This window comes from Phalacrocorax carbo, chromosome 7 (genome assembly GCF_963921805.1).
Source record: "Phalacrocorax carbo chromosome 7, bPhaCar2.1, whole genome shotgun sequence".
Classification (NCBI taxonomy): domain Eukaryota; kingdom Metazoa; phylum Chordata; class Aves; order Suliformes; family Phalacrocoracidae; genus Phalacrocorax; species Phalacrocorax carbo.
In genome coordinates, this window is record NC_087519.1 from 40,119,322 (window position 1) to 40,138,245 (window position 18,924).

Genomic DNA, 18,924 nt, shown 5'->3' on the forward strand with positions numbered 1-18,924 from the left:
CAAGTCCTGTGGGCCAGCAAGCACCAACTGCCAGCACCCACCCAGGCTGGCCCAAAGGGGAACCATGGCTTCTCAGGGCAAGATGATATCTGTTTGAGAAACACAGATGAAAATACATTATTTTAGTCCTATCAACAGCCCCCCAGTGCCATGCGAGAGCCGAGAGGAGCTCAGCATGCCCAGCAGGCTGCCAGGGTCATGCTGGCACAAGGGCAGTTATGGAGATGCCCTTTTCTGCCCCGATGTGTGATCCGCCCGATACTGCAGCACTGCTCTTTGTCCCAGGTTGGAAGAAAGGTCTGAAATTTACTGTGGAGCTGCCATGTTTGACTATTAGATTTGGAAAAGTGACTTGATTTTATCACCATATCTTCTGCCCATATTGCTGGTGTTTCACAACATGAAGTACCAACAGTGTCCAAGACAAACATCTTCTATATTTAACATTAGCCAGTAGGGCGGTACAACATCAACACTAACTGAAAGTTTAGAAGGCTAAATCAAAACCAAACACTGCCATTTCAATTTAGCATTTTCCATGATTATTCTATAGAAATTTTTAAAAAATACCCAACAACAACAACAAAGCACCCTGCAAAATTTCACTTGTGTCTTTAAAAAACATCTGTGATTAGCAGAGATGTCAGGATGGTGATTACAGGTTTTCCTGCTGTGTCCACAGCACCCCGTAGAAAGCACCCAGGAACAACTGTTATGGTCCCTCCACAACAACTCCCGGCAGCCCAGGACTTAAAGGCTGCCTGGCTTGGGACGAGCTGCACCCTTTCCAGTTGGGGACTATTCCTTAACACTGTTCCCCCCAGCAAAGCCTCCAGGGACAGTAAAGAAAACTGCCTGTGACTTCCCACCTGAAACATACCTAACTGCTGCTCATCAAGTGTTTATAGGGTCAAAACCATAGCGGCTTGCTGGGGGCTTGTTAGGCAAGGGCTGGCTTTGCTGGTGACGAGCCCAGTGAAGATGCTGCGATGCCATGTGGCGCACCCAGCCAGGCCACAGCCATATTCTGAATTTCTTTCTTTTTTTTCCAAGCGGTCTTCTGAGAAAACATCTGCTGTGCCCCAAGCCCGCACCAAAGCCGAAGATCAAAATAAAGGACTTTTGTCTTTTTATTAAGCATTTTAGCAAACGTGACTATTACATTCATATTATATTTCCCTGTTTTGTACAAATACGTTTAAGTCAGCACTAAGAGGATTACATTTATGGTGCACCAATCTCTGCTCAAATGGGCTGACTAAAGAAACTCTTGTTAAACAGTATTTTCTCTAATGCCTGTTGCTTTTCTTCCTTGCCTTAGTGCTCAGACATCTATCCAGGCTCCCTAAATCCACCCTGCTCATAAGCTTTCAGATCAAGACTCTTCCCCCCTCCGCCCCCCCTCCACACCCTTTAATACAGCTGAAGATGAACATTAGTGCTTGGTTCAACTGCACTGGAAAGGGAAAGGGCAGATTCATCAAAATCTTTATACCTCCATAGAAAAATGTAGCCTTTTGCCTTTCCTCGAGTGAATGCCTTTTCTAGAGGGTATTCATTAGGGGTTCGGTCTGTTTTTGCAGACAGCTCCACAGATGTTGACATTTTTTTTCTTCACTGGGTTAAGACGCCTTCTATAGGCTTTCAGTCTTCATTTGTTACTTCTTTATTATCCAAGAGGGGTTTTTCTTTCTTTTTTTTCTTCTTCTTTTTTTTTTCTTTCTTCCCAAGGAGTTGACTTGGTTCTCTGAAGAGAGCAGTGGTAGTCAGGCTCATTATTATCTCGGACCCTTTTTCATCGCCCCGGCAGGCCAGCCGGGGCCGCGGGGCCATTGTGGCGGAGCAGCAGGTAGCTGTGGCACGGCGGGGTCAGCGCTCCGGCCGGCGCAGCGCCTTTGTGCGCCCGCCTCGTGCTGCCGGCTCCATTTGTCCGGTGGTGGGAAAGGTCAGGAGCACGCCGCCGCTCTGTACCTGAGCTTTTGTCTCTGGCCTCTGCCAAGAGCTTATGGAAATAATTTGTTGGAAAGCAATCGCTGGATCTGGGGGGAAGCAGAGTGAAGGGGTGGAGGTGTGTCAGCAGGGATAGGGCTAGTACCAGAGCGGCCTGGTTCATCAGACATGCTGCTTCTTGGCCAGAGCTGTTGCATGCAGCCAGTGTCCACCCTCTGCATGCTGCTCAGGAAGCCACAGGCTTGCCGTGGTCCACAAGACTCAACATCATCACCTTTACACATAGAGATAGCCAGTTTCCCACAGTGAACTTTTCAAAGAGAGCAATTTGTCTTGGTGTGGAGACTTAAAGAAAGATGCAGGCAGCACCCTGTGCTGAGACCCTGTCTCTGAGACCAAATGCACCACACTTTTCCCAGGACCCGTCACCCTTGCCTGCAGATATACACCAAATACTCCATCCCAGTGCCAGAAGGTGTCGAAATACCTCTACTCCAGCTCCCAAAGAAAATTTACTGCATACCTAGAGACTTTTTCCCAAAAAAAGATTGCAGGGACAGACACAGGGACTGGGAAAGGCATCATATTCGAGTGGTGCTTCAGGACCTGCCGTAACAGAAACCAGAGGTAAGGGCTCCAGCCTATTCACAGCTGGGATCATTGTACCGTCTCACCGCTGCAGGCCATGCATTATCTCAGGGAAAAGGAAAACCCTCCAGCTCCTCCCAGGAGCCCTCCTGGCCCATTTCTGGAGTCACCAGCCCAGCAGCCAGCACCGAGCTCCCCAGCCGTGCTGGGGACAGGGCTGGGCAGAGGTAACAGGTATCTTTATCCCGCCACCCAGGAGAGTTCCAGCATCCCACTGGCAGAAATTTGTCTGCAATGTTGGAAGGAGTGAGGGCACTGAGATGATCTCTTGATTATGGTCAGGGCAGGTGAGGTAGAGAGATAGGGCAGCTCCCAGGGAGCTGTTCTCCCAGCCCTTAGCCTCTCCTCCCCAGCTTGATGGTTTAATGCCATAGAGGGGCATGTCAGCTCCAGCCATGGGGCAGCAGGTGGGCATTAAGGGTGATGTAATATCCCAGTTAACACTCACCACCTAAATAATGCCGGCTGTGGTTGGGAAGGAAGGTGTCTGGCCAGCAGGCATAGCACCCTCCCATCTTCACAGCCCTACAGGCTTGTGCTGCTGCTGGGTGCCCATGCTGGGTGCCCAAGTGCTCCCCAGACACCCTCACCTAGCTGAAAGAGGAGCTGGAGGGCAGCAGCTTCCCCCCAGACAGCTGCAGCCCAGTGTCCAGATCAGAATATTGATGGGGACACTGAAAACCACCACATTCAGCCCCCACCAGTATGCTAAAAGCTCCTGCCATTTTCCCTTTTTATCACTGCTTTAGCAGGAGAGCTCCCATTAGCTTTACATATCATCCTTGGGGAAATAGTGCTGATAGATGCGTGAGATCAGGCGGGTGGATTTTCTTTTCATCACTTATGCTGAAGAAGTCTTCCACTGCTAAAAGCAAGAGGAGAACAAGCCAGCTCCTGCAGCTTAATAGTGATCAACTCAGAGGGTCACAGCTGGATTTCACGTGCCTTGCTCTGTGCCAGTGCCTGGGGACTGCCTGGCCCTAGTGGGCAGGGCAGGATCTGGCCCAGGGCAGCACTGACCTAGGAGAGCTTTCCTTGGGGCTGGGCTCCCCATTTCCCCCTGCACAAGGATGAGTTGCCTCCCTGTGCAGCATTTCACCCTGGCAAATTGCCAGCCACAACTACAGGGAGAAAGCAGCTTTTATAGGAAAGTGGAGTGATGGTATCCCTTGCTGTGCCTGTTCTCTCTCACCCCACTGTGTTTGCATTGGCCGTTGTGTTCCCCCCCGAGCGTGCTGCAAGCTTGGTGGTGCTGGCCGGCTGGCATTCACACGTACTGACCGGCATGTGAGTGCTGGATCCCTGGGCGCGGGATCCACAGCAGCCTTTGCATGAACGTTGCGAGTGCTGAGGTTTATAACCCAGAAAATCTGGGCTCTGAAGGGCTCTATCTGGTAGGGCAGGAGGCGTGCTGCCCTGCCCAGAGGCACTTTTATGCCATTGTGCCTTTTCAGCATTGCATTAAGGCAGCCAAAGAAGGGGGATTTTTAATGGTTCCAGGGGAACAAAGCAGGAACGTTCAGCCCAACTTCATTACAGAATCATCTGAAATGCTTGAGGAACGTTTCCCGCTAATTATCATAAATAGCCGAAAAAAATCTTTCCCTCCCAAAGCAGGTTCCAGCTGCCCCTCTGTGTTTTCTCACCTCCACTTCCAATAGCCTGATCCTGCCCCCACACAAAGGGCAGACCCCATCTCTGCTCCCCCAACACTCGGGGGCTCTAAAGAAATACAAACAGGCAGCAGATTAACAGCACTTGTTTGCACCTTAAACAAACAGGCAACTTCCGCCCCTCCGGGCTCTCCCGCTGCCCAGGGGAGGATGCACTGGCTGGGTTTCCTTGTCCTTGCTCTAACGCCCTGCCCAGATCCTGGATAAAAGCATGGGCAGCACAAGGCATGAAGCAGGTGGACCACAGATGGGAACCTTGGGCATGCCAGCCCTGCACCCCCCTTGAGCCCTGTCCCCCATGGCTGGGTGTCCTCTCGCTGCCCCAGTTGCCCTGGGGGAGGTCAGGCCCCTGCCCCAGTGGGACGTGGCTGCAGTCCTGTTGCAGTAGGGTTGAGAGATGCCAAGGCCAAAGCAAACAAATGAATGCCCCAGGTCATCTCCTGCCCTGTGCATCTCACACGGCTTGTCAGCAAGGAGCAGCCTGATGCAGCTGGGTGGGTGCCATGAGTGGGTGCAGAGAGGGGTGATGCGGGGGAAGGATGGGGAGGGAGAAACAGACCATCCAGAAGATACATGGAGGAGCGGTGCTGGTGTTCAAAACCATCACCAGCATCGAGGGGGCACAGCAGCAACACCAAGCAATGACTGACAGCCCACAGTCACCTCTGCTGAGCGCAATAGGGGATGGATGGGTGCTGGACATGCCTGCTCAGCTGTCCCAGGCTGATCCCAGCAGCTGTAGCTGCCTCTGCCAGGTACCTGCCTCTGCCAGGTACCTGCCCCAGCTCAGGTCCTCACCCTGCAGGTCCCATGTCATCCATCTCACCTCTCCAGGCAACACTGCCAGCACCTCCCTGCTCCTATAGGATCCCGTGTCAAACCAGCCCCTTCTTGCCCTGCCCGCAGCACACAGAGCAGCCAGCCCCCAGCACCCCACCCTGCCGGGGCAGACGGCTGTGAGAGACGTGGGGGCTCAAACCACACCAGCAGCCTGCGAGACACCGCTCGCAGCACAGCTATGGCACGTGTTTGGGGCCGGCACACGAGGCGGGCGCCCAGGGAGGAAGCTGCGGCAGTGCAGTCGCAGGCTGGGGCAGGTTCCCAGCAGCAAGCCAGCAGTGGGACTCGCCCGCCAGAGGCTCAGGTTTGCTCCCCAACTGGGTTATTGTGCAAATCCCCCCATGCAGGTGTTCATTGCCCCCCTCCTACCAGCCACAAGAAAGGGCTGTTGCTCACGAGTCCCCTTCCTGCCCGCAGGGTGCCCCAGGGGCAGGAAGGGGACCGGAGGCAGGTGGCAGGGACAGTCCACCATACCCGCAGCATGGGGGCTCCCAGCAGGGCTGACGGGCAGAGGGGTTACAGGTAAGTACTGCAGCATGAGTGGCAGGGCTGTGGGAACCACATCTCGTCTGCACGGGGCAGGAAGAGAGCCAGCAGCAGCTGTGGGACTCCCAGACCATGCTGGGGACCCCCGTTCCCAGTGCCACTCAAGGACATGCATGAACAGTGTCATGTCTCTGCTTCTAACTGGTTGTCACCTGAGGCGGACTTCAGGCAGTCACAGAAACTGGGAAGAGGTTTACAGTGTCACAAGAAGCCTGGAGATGCCACACAGGGATGCTCACCTCTTTTTTTTTTTTCCAGTGCAAGAACCAGGGGCATCCCATGCAAGGAACAGTAAGCAGGGGGAGAGCAAGGGAGGTGCTGCCTTGTTCGGTGTGTCGGCAATCCTAGGCACTCCTCACCACAGGGTGCTGTGGATGCTAAAATCTTCCTAGTTCAGAGAAACCAGAGAAATTCACAGATTAAAAATTCATCAAGTGCTACTCAGTGCAATGGCTGTCCTGCAAAAGGATGCCCAGGCTGCACACAGCAGAGCAGGGAGGGTGTGCTGCGCGCTGTGCACTCCCATGGCACCTTACTTGGCCATGTACCTCCCTGCTGGGAGGACAGCCTCTCCTTGGCATCGCAGCAAAGTGCAGCTCTGAAGCAGCAAACCTGTACACTGGTCTGTCTCCCTGGTGCAGATCTCCCACACTCTGCTCCATCCCCGTGTGCTCTCTGGCTGCCTTTGCTCAGCGATTAGGAAACCCAACCATGTTCCCCCACAGGGTGCCCAGGCACATCACCCCTAGGACATGCTGCATCCCTCCTGCCTCTCAGCCTCCTCCCTCCCAGGGGACACCAGAGGGAGCAGGGGAAAACAGCTGCTATTTCCTCCCAGCCCAGCAGAGCCAAAGCCCTCCAGGGATCAGCCCCACAGCAATGGAGGGAGCTGACTCCTGCCTGCGAGCCAGCTGCACCAGCCTGTCCCTGGGAACATGGCGGCTATATTTTCATTGCAAATTAGAAATCAATCATAGCAGGAAATTCCCGTGCTGAGAACACCCTGGCTATTATTATTTTACAGCACTCAGAGATGTTCTGGGGACTTAGAAAGATGTGGCCCTTTCGGGGTATTATGGGGCAAATTAGTTTTAAAGGTGGCTGTAGGAATGCTGGCCATTTGGTTTCCAGAGCAGGACGGGCACAGGTGGAGGCTGCGGAGCTTAGTGCTGCTTTCAGACACACCACTGCTCTGCACAGAGGGAATCAGCATGCTCCGGAGTGAACACCTCTAGCCTGACCCCAGCTTTATTAATAACAAGTAATTAATATGAGAGCGGACGTGCCTTGTGTCTCTGAAGACCTTTTAAGATGTGATTATGTTGTGCTAATCTCACCCCAAAGTACTTCCCTGTTTAGACTGCACTGGGCCATTAAATATCTGAAAAGCCAGCACAGACCCCCCCTCACTGCCCTGGGAAGTGCTCGGGGTCTGTTCCCCAGCAGCCAGGCCCTGCTTTCAAACCCTCTAAATCAAGTATTAAGTCGAGCCCATCTGGACTGCCAGGAAAAACACTCCTTCCCACTCATCTGCGTCTCATTACCCACCGTGCCAGCCCCGGAGCCGGAGCCGCTAGCTCCATCCCGCCCAGATGTGCTGCCCTGCGTTTGCCTCCCGTATTTCACAGCCATCAGCAGGACTTCAAGGAGCAGCCGGAGGGCCTGTAACACTGCACAGGCTCTTAGCAAAGGCATATATTCACATCCCTCATGCATCGCTGCAAGCACGTACCCTAACATGAAGCCCCCTCCCACCTCCCTTGGCCTTGCAACAGGCAGGGCATTGGGGGTCTCCAGCCAGGTTTCTGAGACACTTCCCCACGGCTCTTTGCCCAGCACATGTCCAGGCTACTGATTTTCAGGGGTTCTTCCCCCTGAGACCCCCCCAAAGCCAGGCAGCCCCACACGTTGTACCTGGGGAAGGACACCCAAAGGCAGAGCAGGATGGCGCAGGCGCTGGCAGCAAACACGAGGAGTTGAAGACAGATGCTTGCAACCCTGTAGGAACCAGGGTGATTAAATCTGGGAGCAGCTTGCCTGGCACAGAGCAAAGTCAGCACAGAGCCTAGAGATAATAAGGTACCCAAAGACCCAAACCAAGGAACAACCCCTGTGTTCATCAGCGAAAAAATCTCTTGGGCTAAAGGTAAATCTTTCTAGTGAAAGTTTCAGCACTTCCAGAAAACCCAAAAAAACAACCACTTTTGTTTAAGTTTGGCACTTTCCTGGCCCTGGCAGCATCCCAGGACTGCAGAGGTGAAGGCGCACATCAAACCTGTATTTACGAGGAGAGTTACCCCTCTCCTCCTGAGCTTCAGAAGAGCTGGTACTTAGCGGGCAGTCAGGGCTCAGTGTCAGGTGAAGTTATGGTATGAGCACTACGTGGCCAGTCATGCTTATACTCTGCCAGGGCAGGCAGCATCACAATGAGGTTTTCGGCACATGAGATTTAAGAGGGGGAAGAAAAGCATGTCTATTTTCTCCCTGCATCGCTGCCTGCAGGAGGATGTGCAGCCCTGGTCCTACCCCAGTCCCTGATGGCCGGCACTGACTGCGCACACCATGCTTTAGCAAGCAACAGGAATCCCCTGCAGCAGGTCGCAACGAGAAAAGCCCTGGGATGAAAAAACTCCTCTTGCCAGCCCTTCAGTGCACGGCAGAGATGCAGGGGATGCTTTAATATCAGTGAGGAGGAAAGGGAGAAAGAGAGGGGAAGAGGTCAGAGTGTTATGACAGACATACAGGTACTGACACCTCGTGTAACACGACGCGGGGAAGAGGCTGGGGTGTGGGGCAGGAAGCCTTGAGAAGTCCTTCCCCAAGGACTGCTTGCACCCTGCAGGTACCCGCCAGGGATGGGAGGAGATCCCGGCAGGAGCCCCGACCAGACCCTGCAAGCAAAAGCGGGCAGTGTCTGAGGTCCAGCGAGGTCCCCAGCCGGCAGGGTGCCGGGTCTCCAGCATTTCGGTTGCCCTGGGCAGGCAGTCGCAGCCACTGCCTGTGTCGGGATGCCATCTAGTGTCGCTTGGCAGAAGGGCCCGTCAGGCAGTGACACTGGGCATAGGCTCTCCAGGCTCACAGCATCTCCAGGGGCCAGCTGGGAGGCACCTCAAAACAGTCTGGGTGCTGGGACACCCATCCCTGGGGGACTGCACCACACCGATGCTGGTCCGCACCCTGTGACATACACACTCCGTTGCCAGCAAGCTCCAGACCCCAAAGGAGGGCAATGGGTATTTCCCAGGTCATGCAGGCTCAAAGCGGTGCCTGGGCTTGCTCGGGTAACCCCGGGGCAGCCAGAGCTTGAAGTCTCAGCAGCCTCACCGGCAGCAAGGGGTGGTCCTGGCAGCAGGTGGCTTGGTGAAGGAGAAGGGCGAGCATCCCCCATAGCACCGTGCAGCCCACCTGCAGCACCAGTGCAGCCAGGCCCAGGGCCAGGGAGACCTGGCAGTGCTGTGGGCTGGACCGCAGGGCAAAGCCCCAGGCATGGTGGCCACTGTGGGCCAGGGTTTGGGAGGCCGGCCAGGGGCTTGTATGGTCTGGTGGCAGGGGGACAAGAGACATCGGGAGCAGGATGGTGTCTGCAGGGGTGGGAGCATGGTGGGGGGCAGTAATAGTAGGCTGGGTGCCAACCATGGACAAACCCCATGCAGTGGCATGATCCTGCTCCCTGTCTGCTGCAGGAGCATGGTGGGATGGGGAGTGTGAGGCCAGCGGGACCCTGCCTAGCACAGCAGTCCTGGGGGGTGGCCAGAGTGCCATGGGAGGTGCTGAGACAAGAGAGGTGCTGGGTTTCCCCCATGGGATGGTGGCTGGCCTCTCCGTGGGCACCACAAGAGCAGGAGGCACTTGTCTGGTGGTGGCTGCCAGTGGGCTGGTTGGCACTGGAGTAGTGGCAGAAGCCAGAGTGGACAGTACAGGCTTTGGCCTGGTGGCCCCAGGAGGCTGAAGGCTTATGATGGATGGGGTTGGACGCAGGCTGAAGGCCTCCTGTGGCACACCTGGTGATGGAGCAGTGATGGAAGCCTTGGGCAGCACAGTTGATGATGGCATGTTAATGGAGGTCTTTGGCAGCACAGTTGGTGTGTTGATGGAGGTCTTTGGCAGCACAGCTGGTGATAGTGTATTGATGTAAGCCTTTGGCAGCACAGTTGGTGACGGTGTATTGATGGAAGTCTTTGGCAGCACAGCTGATGATGAGGGGGTGACAGAGGCCTTTGGCAGCACGGTTGATGATGGTACAGTGATGGAAGTCTTTGGTAGCCCACCTGATGATGGGGTGGTGATGAAGGCCTTAGATAGCATGGTTGGTGATGGAGCACTGATGGTCTCCATTGGCATGATTGGCAACATGGCAGGGGTGGCCACAGGTGACAGCATGGTTGGCAGTGCCATGATGGGAAAGGCTGACAGTGACATCATGGCTGGTGCTGCAGTGGGCAAGGCTCCAGGCGACAGCAAGGTTGATATCCCTTGTGATGATGTGGAGGTGAATGGATGAGGTGGGGCAAAAGAAGATGAAAGAGGCAGAGTAGCTGGGCAGATTAAGTGGTCATCCCTCAGTGATGTCACTGCCTGCCCTGCCAGGTGGGGGGGACTCTTGCATGACACTTGAGTGGACAATTTGACCTTCTCACTGTTGCCCAGGATCCAGCTGTGCAGGTAGCAAAGATTGCAGTCACATCTCCATGGGTTCCCACTCAGATACACTGAGCTGAGCTTCTTCAGGGGGTCCAGGAGACCTCGGGGGACACTCTCCAGCTGGTTCTTCCGAAGATTGAGTGTTTTCAGGTTTGGGAGAGAGGCAAAGACCTCATTATCCATAGCAGAGAGCTGATTTGTGTCCAGCTGGAGTTCTGAGAGCTTGCTGAGCCCAGTGAAGGCTCCTCTTGGTAGGGTTGCTAGCTGGTTGTGGGACAAGATGAGTTTGCCAAGAGATGTGAGGTTGACAAAGATGCCATCTGGAAGCATGGCCAAACTGTTCCTGCCCAGGTCAAGCTCACGCAGGTGTGGCATGGTATCAAAAAGGCAGCAAGGGAGCTCTGTAACGTGGTTTGAACCCAGAGTCAGCAGCTTCAATTTTTTTAAACCAAAAAAGCCCTGAGGTGGGAGAACCCTGATGAGGTTGTTGTCCAAGAGGAGTTTCTCCAGGTGAGACAGGCTCCTCAGGAGCATGGGTGGCAATGCCCTGAGCCTATTCCTCTGGAGGCTGAGCTCCAGCAGCCCCAGCTGACTGTCTAGCAGCCCCTCTGGGAGGTCCTGCAACTCATTCTCATACAGCCGGAGGACTTGCAGCCTGGGAAGTTTGCTAAAGGCATCCCCAGGAAGAGTTGTGATCCTGTTTCTAGCCAGGTCCAAAAATGTTAAATTGACAAGAGAATCAAAAATGCCTTCTGGAAGTGAATGGATTACATTGATGTGCAGTGAGAGCTCTCCCAAATTTTCCAGCCCATTAAACAGGCCTTTGGGGATGCATCTGAGGTGGCTGTCTCTCAGCTCCAGCTTTTGCAAGCTTGGGAGGTTTTGGAAAGTGCCCACAGGTAGTTCTTCTAACAAGGCACCAGATATCTCCAAGTCCCTCAGCTTCTTCAAACTATCAAAGGCTCCAGGTTCAACTGTCTTGATCTTGTTGCCAATAAACAAAATCTTGATCAGGTTGGGCATGTACCTGAAGGCACCTTTCCTTATAGCAGTGATGCTGGTTTCTACAAAGATCATCTCAGAAACGAAGGGCTTTGTAATCTTTGGAATCTCTTTGACGTCATTTCTTGTCCCTCTGTAGACCTCCTGGTAGTCTTTGGGCATTTCATACAGATCTTCACCCACAATTTGATCTTGGCATTTATGGGGAGGGAAGGAGAGGAAGAAAAGCAAAAGGAAGTGCTGGTTCATTGTCCTGAAAAAAAGGTTTCAAAAATCAGTTATGAAGAACAAAAAAAACCAACTCTGTCATACCATGCTGTCATTCAGCTCTTGGGACTCTTCTATTCACATATCATAACTCATTTTATGAGAGAGACTGTACAAGCCAACATACACTGCATTTAAAAGAGTGCACTGCTGTTGGTACCAAGGGATGGAGAGGAAGGGAGAGAAAGCCAGCTCATGGCTTGGCACTGGAAGACGCTCCAGGAGGGGCAAGGGCTGGACCATCCTTCTCCCACATTTGGGCTGTAGGCTCAGCATCTGTCTGTGTGAAGAAGGCAAAGTGGTGCTGCCCATTAGCCCTGCCCCGGTAGGTCCAGTTACTCAGCATGGCAATAGCCCATTCATGCAACAACAGAAGCAATCAGCCCTGTGCTTGTTAATGAGGGACCAGAAAGGGTCCCAGAAGCCAGCCAAGACCAGACAACCTTGTTTATTCAGAATTTCTACACTGTGCTAGATGGACTTGCTATTTCATTGGTGCTTCTCTCAGTGCAGGGGAGTAATTTAAAACATTGCTTCTAAGCGTTTCCTTTTCAGAATTCTTGCTAATTGCATCATATTTTGGCCTTGGTTATGCCCTTCTGTCAGATAGAAACGGTTAACCTGTGAGCTTTAGAGCAAGACTCGTTAAAATGCTATGAAATGTCCACAGATTAACTCTTTAATTCCTAAAATCTAGGGCTCTGACCTGCAGTTAGGAAGTCATGCACTGATGCACATCCACCAGTACTCACATAAAGCCCGCCTTTTCCATCGAGTCATTTGGAAACACTCAGCTAACACATTAGCTGGGATTTAATGGCAGGGAGCATCGTCCTGGGACAGTAGTTTCCAGCTTGTGATTCACAGCCCTGGGTGGGAGTAGGCGAAAGGGCTGTGGGTTGCTTCTTGGGTGTCCATCAAAGCTGACCATGCAAAAAAAACCTTATGCTGGGAGGGTAAATTTGCTATGAAAAGCTATTTTTTTTTTGAAAGATGTTGAGGTCAACAAATACAGGAGGCTGAAAGCTGCTGGGTTTGAACAGAAAGCAGTGGGAGGTGAGGTACGTGCCAGCTACCCCACAAAGCTCTCCAGGGCAAAGTCATTGCTGATCCCTGCCCATGCTCTCCCCAGGGAGACTCAGGTGCAGGAGCCAGGGGTGTGGGTGCAAAAATGCCTGCTTCACGTCAGCTGCAGCGGCAGTGCAGTGGGTTAAATGCACAGGTGGGAATTGCTGGGCTGGGTGCATGGGGATGGAATTTAAGAGTTTTGAACTGCAAAGCTCTTTTAAAACCCTCCCTCAGCCCAGCTGACTGGTCCATCAGTGGACCTCGGTTGTGGTCCCCTGCTTGTCCCACCCTCCAGCAGCGCAGAGGGACATGTAGGGACAGCCCCCGCTCGCAGCACTGCAGCCTCTCCTGCTCCTTGCTGCAACAACACGATCAACAGCCCCCCAGAGCCACCCCTCCTGGCACATTTTAAAGAGCAAAAATAACTATTTTGTATCACTTACTTGGCCGAGTGCTTGCGGATGAGCCAGCTGCTGGAGTCAGCCCTGCCATGCCAGGAGCGACGGGGGGTCCCATCACCTGGCCAGCTCTTTATCCACGGCCCAGGCACAGGGCTTGGTTTCGTGGGAGGTCAGGGTGCAGGTCTGCAAGGGGAGATAAGGGGACAGCCGGGGAGCAGGCAGCAGGGCTGTGACCCCAGCATGGGAGGCCGTTTGCAGAAACCCCTCGGAGAGGACACAGACACATACGCCTTAGACATTATCTGCTGGTGCCACTTGACTAGTCACATCCAGGGAAACCTGAAGATCTCCAGGCCAGCCTGTTTTGTAGCTGAAGCTCTCTGCAGTCCCCTATCTCCACCAGCTCCACAGGCACCACTCCCACAAACACAACAGAAAGGAGCTTTTCCTATTTAAAGCTTTTCCTATTAAAAATATCCAGCTGTTTCCTTCCTCAGGAATTGGCTTATACAGCTAAAGATGCTGCTCTGAAGCCATCTGTTTAAACTTATAACAGTGATGATTTCTGTGGCCGGACAGACACACTGACACCCAGGCGCTGGGCTCTGCTCCGTAGCCCCACACCTCACCGACCACAGGGTTGGGGCAGAGTGCTGATCTCCCCTCCACCCTAGCACAAGCCAAAGGCCCTCCCACGGTGACAGCCAGGGCTCCTGGCCAGCGCAGGATGTCTTGTGGAAAAAACCCACTCCATTTGATGCAAAGACTTAAAATTACTTCCCACCAGATAATTGCACTAATTGCATTTAAGTGTTTCTTCTTTGGTTTTCAGGTGCTTTTGTTAAGGTTCAGCTGTTGCTCCTGGGCTTTCACAGCAAATTTTGAAACCCTGCAAACTTTTGCATGTTTTCAACAGCCTTACCCCTTTCCAACATCAACCCTGTATGCATCCCCACTTGGTACCTGATCCAGAGGCTGTACGCTAGCAGAGCCAGGGTGCACAAGCGGCTGGAGCTTGCAGTAGGAGTGACACCAGCTTCCCTGGGCCACGGACAACATACAACCCCACGGTGTGGCAGCGGTGCCAGGGCTGGGGAGCTGCAGCCAGCCCCAGCCTCCCTGGTTCAGGCTTGGAGGTAGCCACACCAGCATCACCTGGCCTGGGAGATGGCCACAGTAGGGTGGCAGTCCCTTGTGTGGGAGAGGTGGCAGGGTGGCCGTGTGGCGTTGTGTCTGGGGGTGCAGCATCACCCACCTGCCTCCCAGGAGCTAGCACAACACGGAGCTTCCACTTTGCCCCCAGCCCTCCGGCTGGGCAGCAGCAGGGAAGGGGCTGGCAGAGACGCGCAGTCCGGCAGCAAAACCAGCACAGCCCCAAGCAAGGACCCCAGGACCCCTGCTGCTGCAGGCAGGAGGCAGGGGGCACAGGCAGGCGTTCTTCCAGCTCTGCCTGCTCTGGCCCAGGAGAGCCCGTATCGTCCCACCGGCCGCAAGATGGTGCCGCGACACCGCCGGGCCTCGGCGCCGCCGGCAGCAGGGCGCTGCTGGCTGCTGGGCGGCGCCTTGCACCCACGCACACGGGCGGCGCCCACGCGCGCACACACACACGCACCCAAGGACACGCATGTGCGCGCACACGCACCTGCTCTCTTAGGGGAGCGCCCACCTTACCTGCCACCCCCTCGACGGGCAGCTCTGCTGGGACTTTACACCCCATCTCCGCGGGTCCCCGTGGCTCCCTGGGGCAGACCACAAGGACCCAGGGCAGGGCTGTGGGCCAAGCCCTGCCAGGGTGGGTGGGGGACGTGCTGGTGCACAGCCCTGGGCCGGAGCCCACCCGGCAGCCAGGCAGCCTGTGCCCCTCGCTGGGCAGCTGGCAGCGCTCGCCCACCCCACACCAAACCCGTGCCCTGGGGGTTGGTGCCAGGCTGCAGCTGAGCCTCTGCACTGCTGAGGGAAACGGGGAAGGAGGAGAAGCTGGAGAGCTGCAGCGGGCAGAGATGAGCACACCACACAGCAGCACCTACTCGACACCAGGCATCTGCACCCATGGGACACCACGCACAGCCCCAGCCAAGTCCCCGTTGGACCACAGTGACCGTCACTTCCCCCAGATGCACAGGCAGAGATGGGGAAGTGTTTCCTCTCTCCATGATGGGAACTGGTTGCACAGAAATAATGTACGCATTTTAATGATATTTGAAATACACAGGAAACACATAGCTGCGAGAATAAGTACCACCAAGCCAGCTCTTGCAGAGAGCTCAGTGACAGCTGGTGACTGTGGTAGGGGTAGCAGAGCAAGACAGGGTGCCAGTTGCCAGACTGGTTCAGAGGCTGCCAATGCAAGAGCAGAGCAGAAGCGGGTGCCTGCCCAAGCCCTAGGGTGCAGGGGGGAGACCTGGCGATGTGGCCTCATCCCTGCTCTGCGCTGTGATGATGACGCTGACCTGCAGCATGCCACAGCGGGAACGCAGCTCCCAGGTGCCCTGGTACACCAGCCCTGGCCCCATCACTTGCCTGGGAGGAGGAAGAGGAGGAAGGCAAAGGCTGAGCGGCTGGCAGCTCGTGGCATTGCAGGCCACACTTAGGGTGCCCTCGGGGTTGCTGTAGGTGCACTGCCCTGGAGCATCCTCCCCTGGCACCCCATCCCAGCCCACCTCCGGGGCGTTGGTGGGCTCTCCCGGGCACTCCAGATGCCCCATGGGGACCTCCAGCAGGGACTGTCCTTGGAGGGTGGCCGGGCTAGTGCAGGAGGCTTGTGCATGGATAAGGGGTTCAGCGAAGCTCTGCAGCCAGCCCAGGAGATAGGTCAGGTGGCAGTCACAGGCCCAGGGGTTGTTGGCCAGGCCCACGCGCACCAGCTCCTCATTGGCATCAAAGAGCCCCGGGGGCAGGCGGGCCAGGCGGTTGTGGTCCAGTGCCAGGGAGGCCAGGAGGGGCAGCCCAGCCAGCAGCCCAGCCGGCAGGCTGGAGAGGTTGTTGTGGCTCAGCTGCAGTGCCACCAGCCCCACCAGCCCCTGGAAAACCCCGGTGGGGAGATGGACCATGGCGTTGTGCGAGAGTGCCAGGGTCTGCAGTGCTGACAGGTTGGTGAAGAGTCCCTGGGGCAGCGTCTGCAGCTGGTTGTGGGCCACTGAGAGGTGGAAGAGGTGAGGGGTGCTGGCAAGGAGGGCGGCGGGCAAGGTGGCCAGGCGGTTGCCCTCCAGGCTGAGGACGGTGAGGTTGGGGAGACCAGCAAAGATGTCAGGGGCTAGGCTGCCCAGGGCGTTGTGCTGCAGCTGCAGCCGCCGCAGCCCCCCCAGCCCAGCAAAGGCACCGGCTGGCAGCTCCTCCAGCTGGTTACCATCCAGGTAGAGCTCGGCCAGCTGGCCCAGTGCCCTGAAAGCGCCGGGGGGCACCCATGACAGCTGGTTGTCACTGAGCTTTAGGAGGCGGAGGGCAGCAAGGGGGGCCAGCAGCCCAGGTGGCAGCTCAGCTAGGGCATTTTGTGAGAGATCCAGGGTCTGGAGTTGCCGGAGCGGGCGGAAGATGCTGGGGGGCAGTGCCTCGATCTTGTTCCCTGGCAAACGCAGGTCCTGCAGGTGGCAGGTGGTGGTGAAGAGCCCCGGCTGCAGAGAGCGGATGGTATTGGCACCCAGGGAGAGTTTGCTGAGCCTGGGCAGCCCCACCAGCACCCCAGGGCTGAACACGGGCAAGGGGTTGCCTGACACCTCCAGCTCAGTGAGGCTGGGCAGCCCCTGAAAGGCACCAGCCTCCAGCTCCTCGATGTCATTGTTGAGGAAGACGAGCTTGGTGAGGGTGGTGCTGGAGCCCAGGGCCCTGCTGCGTACGCTGCTCAGGGCTGTCTCCACGAAGAAGAGCTGGGTGGCATTCCCTGGCAGGCCTGCTGGGATCTCCTGCATCCTCTCATCCGAGCAGAAGACTTTGGAGGTGTCGTAGCACTGGCAGGCAGGGGGGCAGGGCAGGGGCAGCCCCCTCACCAGTAGGGACCCCAGCCCCAGCAGTGCATAGACCACCAGCCTGCACTGGAAAAGGAGCAGAGCTTCAGCCCCTGCCTCAGCAGGGCAGAAGTCTGTATCCACAGGCAGGTGTTGCTGGGGAAGAAGCTTTTGCACCCAGAAAAACAGGGGAGCAAGCCTTGGGGTGCTGCCAGCATGGGCAGCTGTCCCGTCCATGGGGCATCCCTCCAGCTCCAGACCCCCACACCACCCCAGTGCTCCCCTTACAGGAATGGGGAGTGCTTCCCTCCCAGATCTCTCCACACCTGCCCCATGTGGTGGGTTGGGGGTCTTCCCCTGCTCCCCAGCCCTGCTCCAGCCCGCCCTGTGACAACCAGGGTGGCCCCACCCTCGCTGACAGTCCCCACATCTTGCAGAGCAGTGGCTGAGGTGGGAGGTGTGGGGTCCCGCAGGAGTCTCAGAGGAACCCGCTGCCTCACGAGATGTCTCTGCAGGCACAGACCTGGCCGCTGGGGCAGGGGAATGTGTGAAGCACGGGGATGTGCTGGGTGCTAGGGACAGCACTGCAGGGCTGCGCTCAATGCGAGCTTCACTGGTTGTATTTCTAATTGCCCATCAAGTACTTCTTTCTCTGCAAGCAACCAGAGCAGCATCAAACCTGCCCGAGGGATATTTGGCTTGACCAAATGCCTCTTCCCAGCCCATGGGAGGCACTTTTTGACCACCTGAACAAAGTGGTTGCCTCCAGACCTCTGCCTGTCCCTCCTTACTCAGGGCACGTGCCAGTGCTGCCAGGTGACGGGGGATGCTGCCTGCCCCACAGTGATGCCCACCTGCAGACACCCTGCACAAGCGCAGGTATTCTGGACTTACATCAGTGCTTGAGAGCAGTGTTGGGCTTGCTTTTCCTTTCCATCACCTCACTTGTTTTCACAGAGAGCCAACAGCGACTCCCCCACCTGTCCCAGGCCCCCCCAGACCACCCGAGCAGTGTGGCTGCCACTTACCGAGCGTGGCATCGTGGGGGGCCGCTACCAAGCCTGCGGCAGGTTTGCAGTTACGCCACTCGCTGAGATGGGACGATGTTTTCTGAAGCGGATGGGAAGCCAGCGGACGAGCAGTTCCTGCTGGGGCGGAGCTGCCTTTCGCTGCTTATCAGCAACAACAACCTGTGTCCTTGGAATGCTTTGAAAAATAACCTGACCCCAGAGGGACTGGAGGTGAGGCCAGAGGCAGCTGCCAGAGACCATCCTGGCAGGGAAGCGGGGTTCCAGTCCCAGACATCCACTGGCCCTGGGACTGTAGCAGGGCGCTGCTGCCACGGGTGGCACAGGTCCCACACTGAGGTTAGCACATTTGCTTGCAGCAGCCCCCCAAGAGTCCCCCCCCGGACTTTATTAAATTTCAGTGGGGAATGGGGCTAGCAAATGTCCTTTGCATGAGGGGACCAGGTGCCGCTTAGCAAGGCAAAGCAATGCCATGGGGAGGGGACCATCCTGGGACCATCGTGCTGAGATGCAGCAGGTGCTTTTCAGCCTGGGACATGAACCCAGCCAGCAGTGGGGTGGCCAACGGGACCCACGGACCAGCTGGACTCTCAGGGAGCTTGCGGCCTGCCCAGCGGAGCAGCATACACCACCTTAAGGGCTGCCCTGCAAGGGCCTGTGTTGCAACAGGCTGGGATGGCAGCGGCCAAGCAGGCACCCCAGGGGCAGGAGGAGGGGCACTTTCATGCATTCAGCCAGACTGATGGAGCAGACAGTGACGCACAGAGAAACTCAGCTGACGAGCCAGCAGCAGCCAGCTCTGAAGGGAGCCAAGGGAGCACCCCACCACCCGGGGGTGGAGCTGGGCAAACCCTCGGGGCCCTGCCCCAGGGAGAGGACTGCACAGGAAGCAGTTGTGTCTCCACCAAGAAGCTCACCC

The 18,924-nt window shown here is 56.1% G+C and overlaps 1 protein-coding gene across 2 annotated transcripts; it reads right to left on the reverse strand.

Moving 5' to 3' along the window:
* Positions 1-8,292: 8,292 nt before the first annotated feature.
* LOC104046191 (carboxypeptidase N subunit 2-like) lies at positions 8,293-18,795 on the reverse strand. Of its 2 annotated transcripts, XM_064457614.1 has the most exons (3): positions 18,006-18,795; positions 13,079-13,219; positions 8,293-11,553 (listed from the first exon to the last, which is right to left on the reverse strand). In XM_064457614.1, exon 3 carries the CDS (start codon positions 11,547-11,549, stop codon positions 8,913-8,915), a length of 2,637 nt encoding a protein of 878 aa, XP_064313684.1. In that variant the 5' UTR covers positions 11,550-11,553; positions 13,079-13,219; positions 18,006-18,795; the 3' UTR covers positions 8,293-8,912. The 2 variants fall into 2 exon arrangements, with proteins under 2 accessions (XP_064313684.1, XP_064313685.1); XM_064457615.1 differs by lacking the exons at positions 8,293-11,553; positions 13,079-13,219 and adding an exon at positions 15,202-17,064 and having other exon boundaries at positions 18,006-18,746.
* Between the last annotated feature and the right edge of the window lie 129 nt (positions 18,796-18,924).